Source organism: Podarcis vaucheri (assembly GCF_965113315.1).
Source record: "Podarcis vaucheri genome assembly, chromosome: 7".
Classification (NCBI taxonomy): Eukaryota; Metazoa; Chordata; class Lepidosauria; order Squamata; family Lacertidae; genus Podarcis; species Podarcis vaucheri.
Window position 1 is genome coordinate 4,744,948 of NC_138765.1, and position 14,568 is coordinate 4,759,515.

Below are 14,568 nucleotides of genomic sequence, written 5' to 3' on the forward strand. Positions count from 1 at the left end.
CCCCAGTCTAGCTGCCGCATTCTGGATTAGTTGTAGTTTCCGGGTCACCTTCAAAGGTAGCCCCACCTAGAGCGCATTGCAGTAGTCCCAGCGGGAGATAACTAGAGCCCAGAACTGGACACAGGACTCCAGGTGTGGCCTGATCAAGGCAGAAGAGAGTGGGACTATGACTTCCCTTGATCGGGACACTAGACTTCTGTTGATGCAGCCTGGAATAATATCATTGCGGGTTTTTTGATGCTTCGTCACTCCTAACACCTGTGCCTAGGATTTGAAATGCCAATTCATAGCTTCAGACTTCAAAGTATTCAAAGGAGAAGACAAAGTTCTCAACCTGCGGCTCCCCAAATGTTGTTGGACTACAACTCCCATCATCCCTGAGCTCTGGCCTTGCTAGCTAGGGGGGATGGGAGTTGTAGTTCGACAACATCTGGGGACCCACAGGTTGAGAAAGGCTGCCGTAATCCTTATCAAGTACCGTATTCTTCGCTCGGTAAGACGCCCCAGACCATAAGACGCCCCTAGTTTTTGGAGGAGGAAAACAAGAAAAAAATATTCTGAATCCCAGCAGCCAGAACAGCGAGAGGGATCGCCGTGCAGCGATCCCTCTTGCTGTTCTGGCTTCTGGGATAGCCGTGCAGCCTGCATTCGCTCCACAAGACGCACACACATTTCCCCTTACTTTTTAGGAGGGAAAAAGTGTGTCTTATAGAGCGAAAAAATACGGCACCTCCCATTTCTGATCCATTTGCAAACAAACACCAGGAAGGGGGGTTTCCCACTATCCCACATACAGTTCTCGGAGCCCAGTGAGAGCGCCACCAGTAAGAGAGGAAAAAAACCACTCAGAGGCCCTTTTTTTTTTTTTGCAATTTTACAAAAAAGGAAAAGATTTATTCCTAGAGAAGTTTGGTGCATGTGCCCAAGACCCTAGTGCCGATTTGCAGGTGAACATGTGCGGTGAGGCCAGAGGGTGGGCAGAAATACCCGGCAGTTCAGTAATAATAATAATAATAATAATTAAAAAAATCAAAATATAATATTCCATCCAGCTAGACAAAAAAATAACAAAAGTCAAAAAATTACAGCTCAGTAGAAAAGCCAAGAACCCTGCCTTGCTTCCCCCTCGGCGCTTCCCGATAGGAGGCAGAGGGGAGCGAAATCCTCTTTTTTTATTATTATTAAAAATAAAAACAAATCATTACCCAGAGAGGTGAGAGCAGAGAGATGGGTGAGTGGGTGGGGTTGAGTAAAATATATTTTTTTTTCAGAATGAGCCCAGCAAGAGAGAGCGTGTGAAATGAGAAAAGGTACTAGGAAGTGGGGTGGTAATTATTATTATTTGGGGAGGGGGTCGTGGAAGCTGTCCTTTTCAGCAAAGTGGTCCATCTTCCAGGGATGGGCATGCATGACTAGCGAGGGGGGGGCGTGCATTTTATTTTAAAAAATAAAAAGGTTGTGGTTGGCAACTAGGTGGCCGGAATTTGGCCCGGGTCAAATTACCAGCAGCGGGAACGCTGTGGTTTGTTACCCTTCCGCTGGGAAAAATATATAACTGCGCCCCCAAACTACAGAGAGAGTTCAGGCCACCTTTGTTTTGTTCCTTGGTCCCCTTATCGCAAACCCAACCCCTGGCATCGTGTCTGGAAGAAGGAAGGGTCCGAGAGACCTGCTACCTTAGCTAAAAAGGGAAATGTTGCTGATTTAGGAGAGGAAGGAAGTTCAGGAAAGGCAGGGCAAAGGTTTGGCCTTTGGGGCAACCCAGTTGCTGACCACTACCTTCAAAGGAAAGGAAACTTCTCCAGTTTGGTTAAGCTGATGCGATTCCCTGAAGCCCGGGAAAAACAGGGGTTTCTCGTGCCACTGCCTGCCCCCCCCCCCAATGTCTGAGGGTGCCTGGCTGGGCTGCCTGCACCCCCCCTTCCCATGCCATGGTTTTTTGGGGGTTGGAAGAAAGAAAGGAAAAACAGAAACAGGCGTCTTGGTCCAAGCGTGAAAAAGGATGATTTGCGGGTGATGGAGAGTCTAGCCCTCTCTGGGAATGGCACAGTGTTAAGTGGTGGCGGGAGGGGGGGAGGAGCCAGTTCCGCCAGGGAAACGCACCCCCCCTTGCACACCTCCCGCGGGAACAAGCCCCTCGTTGTGGCGGGGGGCGGGGAGGAAGCAGAGGACGAAGGAGGGGTGCTGCTATTGCTCTGGGTAAGGCACAGGTGGGGGTCCTGCCCTTCCTGGGGTGGGGGGCTGCCACAGATTCTCCTTTCCCCCCCCTCCCCGGAAATTGCACAGCGGGGGCCTGGGAGCCGATGGGAAAAGGTGTGTGTGTGTGTGTGTGTGTGTGTGTTGCGTGGAGCTCATCTGGTGCGTTTGTGGGGGGGGTGTGGGGAGAAAAGGGGTGATCAAGTTCGTTCTTTTTATCTTCTTCCGCTTTTATTCTTTCCTGCACGTTTCGGAGGATTGAACTGCTGGCTCCAGGAGGCACCGGCAAGTTGGGGGGTTTTCTTTCTTGTGTGTGTGTGTGTGGGTTTGCACTAAGGAGACCCCCGCTTCCGTAGCTCTGTCACAAATGCTGCGGCAAGAGAGAGAGAAAACGAAAATATGAAGCCGGGCCCTTTCAACGATCCAAAATTTTCCAGCGCTGTCTAGAAAAGCCAGACTTTTCCAACCCCTGGGGGGTCTTTGCATAGCTGCTTCAAACTACAATTCCCATCAGCCCCTGCCGGCACAGTCGATGCGGCACTCTGGCTCATGGGAGTTGTAGTCCAACACAGCTGGACAGCCCCAGGGTGGGGAAGACAGCTGTAGGTTATACAGTGGTACCTCTGGATGCAAACGGAATCCATTCCAGAGCCCCATTCGCATCCAGAGCAGAACGCAACCCGCATCTGCGCGTATGCGGGTCGCGATTTGCCGTTTCCGTGCATGCGCGTGACGTCATTTTGAGCATCTGCACATGCGCAAGTGGTGAAACCCGGAAGTAACGTGTTCCGTTACTTCCTGGTCACTGCAGAGTGCAACCCAAAAACGCTCAACCCGAAGCTACTTCAAACTGAGGTATGACTGCATACCGTATTTTTCGTGCCATAAGACGCACCTAGTTTTTAGAGGACGAAAACAAGAAAAAAGATATTCTGAATGAAACAGTGGATGTATGATTTTTGTGATTCATGCTGTGGCCACAGACATGTGATTTGGCGGTGAGTTTGGGGTAGCCCAATGCTAAAATCCTGAGGATCCATGTGGATCCGTCCTTTGTAACCATGTTTTTGCACCATTGTGGCCCCATCAACAGTGGGTGTGTGATTTTTTTGGTGCAGGCTGTAGCCATGGACATGCTATGTGATCTAATGGTGAATTTGGGGTGACCCAATGCAAAAATCCTGAGGATCCATGGGCTTTTACCTCCCCCCCTCCCAGGCAGCCTCCTTTATCTAGTCCCTTATTTCCCTCCCGATCACTTACAGATCAGCTGCTTCCTTTCAACACCCCCTTCCCTCTTGTTTGCCTTAGTGTCTTTTCCTGAACTGGAGCAGTTTTTTTGCTCCTCCTTTTCTTCTAATTTCTCTCCTCATTGCTTTAGTCTTCCTGTCTCCTCTCCTTACAAGTTCGCTGTCTTTACCTCCCCCCTCCCAGGCAGCCTCCTTTATTGCTAGTGTCCCTTATCTCCCTCCGGATCGCTTGCCGATCAGCAGCTTTGTTTCAACACCCACTTCCCTCTTCCAAAAAAAGAAAAAGCATGATTTGCTTTTCGCCCCTGGGCAATTCGGCTCCAGGGACACAGTATAAATTTTAGAAAATAAATTATATATACACCGTATTTTTCGCTCCATAAGACGCACAAACATTTCCCCTTACTTTTTAGGAAGAAAAAGGTGCGTCTTATGGAGCGAAAAATACAGTATATGTAGAATTTATTTTGTAAAATTTATACACCACTTATTTTTTAAAAAACCCAAAGCCTTCATAACTTACCCTGTATGATCTCCTCTTTCATTTTCTGTAATTCCCGCCGGACCTCCTGCAAGAGTTCCTAGAGTGGGGGTTGGAAAGACATGCATTTAGGGCCCAGAGAGAAGAGGGAGAAGACAGATACCCCCCTCCAACAAGTCTGGCACCAGGGAAAGAACAGAACAGAACCCCCCAACCAGCCTAAAAAGGAGTATCTTTGAAATAATCATTAGCTGATCTGTAGAAAATGTTATGGGGGCGAGAGAGAGAGAGAGACATTGCACATACTTTTGTAAACCAAGAAAATCTTTAATAAAATAATAATAATAATAATAATAGTTAGCTGAAATTCCTGCATTGCAGGGGGTTGGACTAGATGACCCTATGGTGTCCCCTTCTCTGGTTCTAGGTGACGTTAGCTTGGACCCCAAAAGGCAGGTTTACCTGTTTCACCCGTTCCAGCTCCGACTCGTCTCCTCCGCCGCCGCCACCAGCAGGTTCCGAACCGGTGATCGCTCCGGCGGATTTCATCCTGGGGTTGGCAAGAAAGTAAAGGAAGGATTTCAGGGGGGCAGGCTAAGCTTTGCAGCATCAGACCCGCCAAACAGGCAGCTGCCATCGAGTTTTCCACGAAATGCAAACAGCTGCTTCGGAAGGGGGGGTTTTCCCTGCAGGAAAACCACCTCCCTCCCCGGGGCTGTTAACAAAAAACCAGGTGCGTTCGTTGTAAAAATCAACACCGATCTCATTTGGCCCCGAAGGAGCACCAATAACGAAGCCAATAACTGATAATCATATTGTGATTATTTTATTGCTTGTCTATCCCACTTTTATTTCCAAGGTGGCGCTCCAGGTTCTCCCCCCCCCTCATTTAATTCTCCCCCACAAACAGCAACAGAGAGATGCAGCGACAGTGAGCTTTGTGGCCGAGTGGGGGATTCGAACCCAGGTCTCTCCTAGGTGCCAGTCCGATGATCTAACCACTGTACCACACTGCTCGGGAACAGGGCTGGGCGGGAGGCAGCCTACATAGCCCTCATACAGGAAGTATTTGCCTATGGGGGGGGAACACTGGGGGGCAGGTTTGATTGCTTCTCTTCCTGCCTTGCATCTTTTGCTTCCACAGAAAATTTTCTCTTTTTCGCTGGCAACAGAAACGCCCCCCGTGCTTTTATTAGATGCTGCAGGGTCCCTGAATCAGCTCAGAAAGCTGTGCTTGGGTGCCAAACTCCCATCAGCCCAGCCACGGAGAAGGATGGGAGTTGTAGTTCAGCAGCGCCTGGTGGGGGCACAGTTACCTCTCCACCCAGCCCGGTCTTAAAAGAAGCCCAGCACCGGGAGTTAAGTGGGCACCCTCTGCTCACGGAAGGCTCCAGGTACGTTGGAAGTCGGCCGTGATTCCTCCTTCGCGGCGGGTTGGGCTTGATGAGCCCTGGAGTGCCCTTCTATGGTTCTACGGGGGTACTTAGCAGATATAAGTCTATCCTCCACCAGGGCCAGGGCCTTCTCAGTGATGGCTCCGACCTGGTGGAATGCTCTGTCCCCTGAGACCAGGGCCCTGCAGGATTTAACCTCCTTCCGTCGGGCCTGTAAGACAGAACTATTCCGCCTGGCCTTTAATTTGAATTCAGCCTGATCTTTTATTTCCCTTCTCTTCCCTCCCCCTCCCCTTTTATGAAGATGAGAACCCACAGCTAATTCTCCCCTGTCCTCCTCGCTGGCCCAAGTAGGACCAATTCAGCCAGCTAGCCCTGGGGATTACCTAATTGATTTTTGAATTTTATTGTTATTTATGTTTTTATACTGTATTTTACGCTGCTTTTACAATTCAGTGTTTTAAATTTGTTGTTAGCCGCCCTGAGCCCGGTTTTTGAACCGGGTAGGGGGGTTATAAATAAATTTATTATTATTATTATATTATTATTATTATTATTATTATTATTATTATTATTCAGCCCTCCCTGCCTGATACCTAGACTGGCCGAACTGTGGACGGGCAGCAGCTGAGGGCGTGGTACTTCTCTGGGTCACAGTTGTCCTGAGCGTCGGGGGGGGGGCAGAGAAGAGAAAGACTGAGACACAGCTTGGGTGGGGGGGCAAGCAAGATAGCCACCCCCCCCACTGCCTGCCCCCCACTTTGTGGGTCAAGGAGGGAGAGAAACACAACACACAAACACACCAATTCCACTGGCTTGGTGGAAACTTGGTGCCAGGAAAAAAAGGGCGGGGTGATTTCAGAGAAGCTCAAAAAGACCATGATGGACAGGTGTCACTTACCTGGGTAGCGTCGTGCTGGTCTTCTCCCAAGGCCTGCGGAAGGGATCTAGGACAAAGCAAGGAGGGAGAGGCTGGGTAGGGGGCTGTGGGTGGCAGAGGGGCAGACCCCCCTGGACACTCTTGACTTCCTGCTGAAGCCCCCATTTAGCGTTCCCCAGGCGCCTGGGAACTCTAGAGCGAACGGCCCTCGCGTATCTCTAAATAGACCGGCTGCTGGATCAGGCCATCGAGTCCAGTGCCCTGTTTTCACAGCGGCCAGCGGCCCTCCGAGAACGCAGGAGTCCAGATAGACTGCTCCTGGACCTGGAAGCTCCATAAGAAAAGCCCAGCTTCTGGATTCATAATGATCATTTTACTATTTATACCCTACACATCTGGCTGGGATTCCCAGCTTCCAGCACCTATAAAAGGTAAAGGGACCCCTGACCATTAGGTTCAGATGAATCAAACTAAATAGTTTTATTTGGGTTCTGAATAAATGTGCCGTTTGTTCACTGCTTTGAGTTTTATTTTATTATTCTCTTCCATCGTGGGCCGTGCGAACCACTATTCTGAATAATGCTTTTTATAGAATGCTGGGGGTGAGTTTATGGAACCAAGGGGGCGGGGCGTGACCCCCAGAATTTTGGAAACGGCTGATGTAGTAGGACATCCTTGGAGGATTTCGGAGAAAAGTCCTGTCTGGTGTTCTGCGCAATCTGGAGATAGGGATCCCTCTGGCATTGAGGTTTCCCTGGGATGGGAAGGAAGGGCATTGTGGGTGGTTGTTGGCTAAGTTTTCCCCGGGGTAAGGTAAAGGTAAAGGGACCCCTGACCGTTAGGTCCAGTCATGGCCGACTCTGGGGTTGTGGCGCTCATCTCGCTTTATTGCCAAGGGAGGCGGTGTACAGCTTCCGGGTCATGTGGCCAGCAGGATTAAGCCGCTTCTGGCGAACCAGAGCAGCGCACAGAAACGCCGTTTACCTTCCTGCTGGAGTGGTACCTATTTATCTACTTGCACTTTGATGTGCTTTCGAACTTCTAGGCTGGCAGGAGCTGGGACCGAGCAATGGAAGCTCACCCCGTCGCGGGGATTCAAACCGCCGACCTTCTGATCGGCAAGCCCTAAGCTCTGTGGTTTAACCCACACGTAATAAATCTATTCCAGTGTCCTCTTCTCCCCAGGGACAGCCTAATACCTCAAAGGGAAAGCCGCAAGCAGGATTTGAACCCAGTAGCCATGGCAAGCCATGAGGCGGGTCTTCCACTGGCCTGAGGGCCTTGTGCCCACTCTAGTCTATCGCCCGCCTTCTGGGTCCCTTTGCCTACCTGTGGTCTTGGCACCAGCGTCCGTGTCGTTTTGCTGCGGGGGAAGAAACAGAGATGGCAAATGAGACATGAGAAGCCACCAGCCTTAGTCCCACACCCAGGGGGACCCTCCTGCTTTGCAAAGCAAAAACCAGAGAGGGACGCCAATCGCTGCCTCTCAGCCCAACACGCCTCCCAGGGCTGTCGTTGTTGTTGTTGTAGTGAACTGGCAAGGGATAGGGCAATGTTTGCCACCTTGCAGGAAAAGGTGCCATATAAACTGGCCCTGCTACACAGGAGCCAATAATGCCCCTTTTCTGCATTTGCAAGAACTCGGTTGTTTGCCCTTTGGAACTCCCTGGCTCATGAGATGGAGCAGGCGCCTTCGCTGTACCCCTTTTTCAGCTCCAGCTGTGAACATCCTTGTTCAGACAAACCTGTGCAGACACTTAGAAAGGTATTTTTTAATCTGTTCCATATTTGGTGGGTTTTTTTCTTGATTTTATTTGTCTTTCATATATCAATTCGAGGTGTGTTTTTATTTTCAATCCAGCATTGGGAAAACTGCGTTGAAATAATAAAGGAATGAATTTTGCAAGGGGGGAATGAATGAAACCCAGATTTCTAAACTTCTGGTTCTCAAACTGGACCCTATGGGGCGGGGAAGGGCGGCCGGGTACTTACGGGACCTTCATCTTTCTTTGGAATGGGTTTCTCACCCTGATCCGCAACTTTCCTCCTGGGGAGACAGGGTTGGGGGGGGGGGAGAGAGAAACGGGTTGTTCCAAGATTGCCTCACTGCCTATATGCCCTCTCATCGATCTATGGAAGCGGCCCTGTCACAGAACACCCCTTCTGCATTCGTAATAAATCCAGCTTTTAGTGTGGCGGCTAGACTGTGGAACTCCCTGCCCCTTGACACCAGGCAGACGCCTTCTCTCTGCACTTTCCAGCCAAACGCATTCCTGCTTACGAAATTACTACACTTGTGGGCCACCCTGTTCCAAGCAGGGCGCAAGACGGAGAAAAATCAGGAGTTTGGCTAGCTTCTCCTATGACTATTGGGAGAAAAACAGGCCTTGCCTGAGCCCAGAAAGGGGCTTTGTCTCACCTGGGTCCTCAGCCCTACCTGGAACTGCTGCCAGGGTCTGACCCTGGGCCCTTTTGCATGATGCACCACAGAGCCAGGATCTTTTCCTTGACAAACTGAGAGCTAAGATCCTAGTCCTCAAGAGTCTTGGATTTAAATAGGAAGACTGGTACTCTGCGCCACTGAGCCAGGCCCCCTCACTGCCACCCACCCGCCCGCCCCGCGAGGTTCCTCCGCACTCACCGCCGCGCCAACATGGCGCTCATTTCCTCCATGAGCCCCCCACCTCCCCCTCCACTCGGCGGGGGCGCCGCGCCAGCCGCGGCCTTTGGCGCCTCCTCCTGCGGAAGAAGAACAGGGTTAAGGGTTAAGGCAAAGGCGTCGAGAGGGTGCCCAACTGCAACTCCCGTCTACAGCCTCGGGGGGAACCGGGCGCCTGAACTACAATTCCCGCCACCCGCGGAGTTGTCTGCACTCACCTTGCCCACTTTTTTGAGCTTTGCCCCTGCGAGGGCAGCAGCCAAGCCGGAGGGCGGGCCGCCCCCTCCCGCCGGGCCCTGGGGAGGCGGGAGGGGCGGCGCAGGGGGCGGCCCCCCTCCTGGAGGTGGAGGGCCAGGGGGGCCAGGCGGAGGGCCGGGCGGCGGCGGAGGTCCCGGAGGTGGGGGTGGCCCCGCCGGTGCTCCTGGCGGTGGGCCCGGGGGCGGGCATGGCGGGGCGGGCGGGGGTCCTGGTGGGGGCGGGGGTCCTCCTCCCGAAGGGGTCCCTGCAGGCACTGCAACAAGAGAAGTTTCGGTTGTGGCTCCAGCACGGCAGGGGGTTGAGCTGGATGACCCCACGGGGTCCCTTTCGAATGCTACACAGTTCTGCAGAATGTGGGGTTGCATCCATAGAGGGGCAAAGTGAGGCACCTCATCACAGCCACCCCACAAGCCTAGAACACCTGTGTGCCCAGCCCAAGATATTTTCTTAGGTCACATCCGCACGTCACATTTAAAGCACTATGATACCTCTTTAAACAGCCGTGGTTTCCTCCAAAGGATACTGGGAGTTGTAGTATGTTAAGGGTGCTAGTTCCCCTCCCACAGCCATGATTCCCAGAGCTCCCTTCCCCCTCCTAGAACTACAATTCCCAGAGCTCCCTCTTCCCCTCCTAGAGCTACAACTCCCAGAACTCCCTTCTCCCCTCCCAGAACTACAACTCCCAGAACTCCCTTCTCCCCTCCCAGAACTACAACTCCCAGAACTCCCTCTTCCCCTCCTAGAACTACAACTCCCAGAATTACTCCTTCCCCCTCCCAGAGCTACAACTCCCAGAACTCCCTCTTCAACTCCTAGAACTACAACTCCCAGAACTCCCTCTTCCCCTCCTAGAACTACAACTCCCAGAATTACTCCTTCCCCCTCCCAGAGCTACAACTCCCAAAACGCCCTCTTCCCCTCCCAGAACTACAACTCCCAGAACTCCCTCTTCCACTCCCAGAACTACAATTCCCAAATTTCCCTCTTCCCCACACAGAGCGACAATTCCCAGAGATCCCTGGGAAGGGGGGGGGTGTCTGTTAAAACCACTCTGACAATTGTACCTCGGGGGGGGGGGATATAGTGCTCTCCTGACAACCCCCAGCACCCACCACAAACTACAGTTCCCAGGATGCTTGGAGGGCTGTACTGCTTTAGGCATAGGTGACGATGTGAGCTTGAGCGTTTAGCAGAACGCAGAACACCCTCCGTCCCATTCTCTCCCCCCCCCCAATCCTCAGCCTGGGCGCGTTAATCCACACTAAACCAATTGTTTATTCTTCAGGCGCTCAGAGGCCGGCCGGCCACCTCCCAACCCACAGACTTCCCTTTTGGGAGTGAGGTCACCCCACTTATGTTGGGGGGCGGAAAGGCTTTGTTGAGGGCACCCCCCTGCAAAAACCCCCATAACCCTCAAAGCACATTTCCAAGTCTCTCCCCGGAGCCATTACCACCCAAGGTCCTGAAACGGAAAAGGGGTTTTGCACCCCACACTCGCCTAGGAGAGGGAGGGAGGGTGGGGGTCACCCACTGGGTGCTGGCTGCTCATCACCCCCCCACCCCACCCCAGGGACCCACCTGAGATTGTCACCCGCCTCTCTCGCTCGGCTTGCTCCTGTTGCTCCCTCTCCAGCTGCTGCTGCCTGGAGTTTGGGGGGGGGGAGAAAAGAGAAAATCAGCCCCCCCCCTGCAGTCTGAGGGCCCAGGAGCGGCGGCTGGGCAGGATGAGGCCCATCTGGGCACGGTCCCCCACCCTCTCCTGTTTTCAGCCCCCTCCCCAATTGCTGCCACTCACTTCTGCGGAGGCTCGGGCAAAATCCCGGACACTGCAAAGCCACACATGGCCAGGAGCTGGGGCGGGTGGGGGGCGGCCCTCCAGGAAGGGGGTGCTCTGTGCACGCTGGGAACAGGCGGCCGGAATGGAGGCGGCGAGCGGGGCGGCCGGGTGACCCGATGACCCCTCAAGCCGATTAGCAGCTAAGCTGGGAACGCCCTCTGCTGCGCATGGAGGCAGGAAGGAGGGCTGGGGGAATTAGCAGCAATTGTCCGCTGACCTGCGTACCGGATCGGACCCCCAGTATTGCCTGCACGGGCCAGCAGCTGCTCTCCAGGGTTGCAGAGGCAGGGGTCTCTCCCAGGGGTCTCTCCCAGGAGAGGCCACTGTTGGGGACTGAGGCTGCTGCATGCCCTTTCCATTCTGGCTGAGAATGAATCAGAGCTAAATAGGGAGGCATGATTTGCACTGGGGGCCGAGGGAAGGAAAAGCTGGCGAGAGGGAGGCCCACTGGATTTGGGGAGAGGGGCTCGGTTACAGTGTCCACCTCAGCCAACGGACTCAATCGGGTGGCCCTCAGGGGTGAGCTGCTTCACAGCCTCAGTTTGCTCCGTCTGTAAAATGGGCACGGCAGCAACCTCAGATTCGCGGGGATTTGTCGGAAAGCCAAGGACTCCTTGAAAACATGCAGCAGTTTAACAAAATGCAAAAGGAGATGTGAACGATGAAGTAATTATTATTATTATTATTATTATTATTATTATTATTATTATTATTATTACCCTGCCCATCTGGCTGGGCTTCCACAGCCACACTGGGCGGCTTCCAACAAAATATTAAAATACAATATCCTATTAAACATAAAAAGTGACCTTGCCTGCTCCCCCCAAAATCCTCCCCCTCCCTCACCTCTTTGCAGGGGGTTGGACTAGATGACCCTTTCCCCTCCAGCGCTACCATTCTATGATCTCAAAGGAATTGAGGCTTGTGCCTCTTTTGAGAGCACAAGCACCGAGGACGCGGCCTGGGCCGGACTCTGCCAACCCATCAGTCCCTGTGAACCTAGCTTGGTACTAAACTGGAGTCGGCTGGGGCCCGGCAAGGCATTGCTCAGGGCAGTAAAACAACGCAGTGGCAGGGAGTTCCGCAGAGCACGAAGTACCTTTTCTGCTGCTCCGCCATTTCTTCCGCTGTGGGGCCGTTCTGGATGGGCCGTGGAGCTGTCGAGTTCCCTGCGGGGTGTGAAAAAAATCAGGATTTAGAGCCAGTTTGGCAGACCAGACCAGGGCGGGTCTCGCCCTTCTCGCTTGCAAGTTTAAGGCTGAGTATGCCTGCAAGGCAATGACAAACCTAGACAGCATCTTAAAAAGCAGAGACATCACCTTGCCAACAAAGGTCCGTATAGTTCAAGCTCTGGTTTTCCCAGTAGTGATGTATGGAAGTGAGAGCTGGACCATAAAGAAGGCTGATCGCCGAAGAATGGATGCTTTTGAATTATGGTGCTGGAGGAGACTCTTGAGAGTCCCATGGACTGCAAGAAGATCAAACCGATCCATTCTGAAGGAAATCAGCCCTGAGTGCTCACTGGAAGGACAGATCCTGAAGCTGAGGCTCCAAGACTTTGGCCACATCCTGCTTTGGCAGGACAGATCCTGAAGCTGAGGCTCCAAGACTTTGGCCACATCCTGCTTGGCAGGGGGTTGGACTCGATGGCCCTTGTGGTCTCTTCCAACTCTATGATTCTATGATTCTATGAGAAGAGAAGACTCCCTGGAAAAGACCCTGATGTTGGGAAAGATGGAGGGCACAAGGAGAAGGGGACGACAGAGGACGAGATGGTGGGACAGTGTCTTCAAAACTACCAGCATGAGTTTGAGCAAACTGCGGGAGGCAGTGGAAGACAGGAGTGCCTGGCATGCTCTGGTCCAGGGGGTCACGAAGAGGCGGACACGACTAAACAACAACAATCCCCGGCAAGATGGAAAACCTTTCCAGGGCCCCCAGCAAGATGCCCCTCCATCTCCCCCTCACCTGAATCCAGAGCCTCCAGGGCAGCCATCATCCCACCAGCAAACTGGCTAGCGTCCTCTTTGGTGCCAAAGTTGAGCCCCCAGACTTGGCGGGCATCTCGCCACTGGTGAAAGTTGGGCGTAGCCTGGTTGTATTTTAGCCCTTTCACGATGGGGCTGTTGATGACCACCTTTGGGAGAGGGAAGGGGGGGCGTTAAAAAAAAAGCTGAGCCAAGAGGGAGTTTGCCAACTTGGTGCCCTGCAACTGCCTCATAAAGACTACAACATCCATCAGCCTCAGGCAGGGTGCACAAGAATTTTGGAGTGCGGTTCCCATCAGCGCCAGCCAGCAAAGCGATTTGTTGATGAGACCGATGGGCATCGTGGTCCAAAATAGCGGAAACCTCCCTGGTTGGCAAAGGCTGGACTGAGCAGGTCGGCGTAATGGGTGCAAAGGAGCTGCCAGTGTGGCCCTATTGGAACTCCCTGCCTGTTGACAGCAGCCTCAGTTTGCTCCGTCTGTAAAATGGGCATGGCAGCAAACTCAGATTCGTGGGGAGTTGTCGGAAGGCCAAGGACTCCTTGAAAACATGCAGTGGTTTAGCAAAGCGCAAAACGGGCTGCGAACGATGAAGTGACCTAGCCAGCTCCCTCCCCCCCAAATCCTTCCCCTCCCTCTCCTCTTTGCAGGGGGTTGGAAGTTGATATTTTAGTGTGGCACTACTGGAACTCCCTGCCTGTTGACAGCAGGCAGGCGACTTCACAGCACCCTTTTCGGTGCACGCTAAAAACATTTATTTGTACCTGGAGAGGTTGGGAACATGGACACGTGCGTCCATCTGGTTTTTAGTTTACTGCTGAATTTAATTTTCTTCTAATCTATTAGCCTGTAATTTTACAGTTTTGTAAACAGCTTTGAGGCAGGTATAAATTCTACGAAATTACGTAAATAAATAGGGGAGAGCCCCGAACACAGAACCATGCACTCCAGGAGAGGGAAAAATAAAGAGAAAGAGCCCTTTTGGGTACCAGAGCCAGGGGGGTTGCTATGGCGACACTGGAGATGCTCTAGCACAGGCTTCCTCAACCTCAGCCCTTCAGGTGTTTTTGGCCTACAACTCCCATGATCCCTAGCTAGCAGGGCCAGTGGTCAGGGATGATGGGAATTGTAGTCTCAAAGCATCTGGAGGGTCTGCTCTAACATCACAGGAGGGGCAGACCTCCTCTTCCCTCCCTCATCTTTGCTGTGGTCCTTACCTGTTGGTCCGGCTGCATCTTTCTCCCCACGACCCTGAAGGTGTTGTTGACGGGGCTGTGGTAGATCTGGATGCGGCTGAAGGCCTGGGGTCCGCTCCCCGCGGGCACCCATTTCTTGTTGGCATCATCATACAGCATCACAGTGGCTCGGGTGGTGCAGACGACAGACTCACTGGGTTCAGGGAGGTGGGGGAAACAGGAAGGAGAGAGTGAGGCTAAGCCAGGGCACAAAGACCCCCACCAGGAAAAGCGATGGGGCAACACAGACACACACACTTTGAGGGTACCAGTGTAAGAGGCATCGTCAAAAGAACTGGGCTTCTATATGATCTTGGCATCTAGGATAGGTAATTGCAGCTCTTTTTGAAAAAAAATAATTTTTACTGAATGATTTTATGCAACAAAAAAC

General features: G+C 52.7%; 1 protein-coding gene across 4 annotated transcripts in view; it reads right to left on the reverse strand.

Moving 5' to 3' along the window:
• Window positions 1–1,154: 1,154 nt before the first annotated feature.
• Window positions 1,155–14,568, reverse strand: part of VASP (vasodilator stimulated phosphoprotein) — a 46,310-nt gene continuing 32,896 nt past the window's right edge. For 3 of the 4 annotated variants that reach the window (XM_082231210.1, XM_082231209.1, XM_082231207.1), the window contains 13 exons: window positions 14,160–14,331; window positions 12,924–13,092; window positions 12,048–12,124; window positions 10,697–10,757; window positions 9,079–9,371; window positions 8,843–8,940; window positions 8,194–8,248; window positions 7,531–7,564; window positions 6,223–6,268; window positions 5,918–5,983; window positions 4,390–4,477; window positions 3,970–4,027; window positions 1,155–2,566 (listed from right to left, as the gene is read on the reverse strand). In XM_082231210.1, the coding sequence (XP_082087336.1) occupies window positions 2,529–2,566; window positions 3,970–4,027; window positions 4,390–4,477; window positions 5,918–5,983; window positions 6,223–6,268; window positions 7,531–7,564; window positions 8,194–8,248; window positions 8,843–8,940; window positions 9,079–9,371; window positions 10,697–10,757; window positions 12,048–12,124; window positions 12,924–13,092; window positions 14,160–14,331 (1,255 nt within the window). In that variant the 3' untranslated portion in view covers window positions 1,155–2,528. The remainder of the gene's footprint in view (window positions 2,567–3,969; window positions 4,028–4,389; window positions 4,478–5,917; window positions 5,984–6,222; window positions 6,269–7,530; window positions 7,565–8,193; window positions 8,249–8,842; window positions 8,941–9,078; window positions 9,372–10,696; window positions 10,758–12,047; window positions 12,125–12,923; window positions 13,093–14,159; window positions 14,332–14,568) is intronic. The other variant, XM_082231208.1, reaches the window with a different exon arrangement.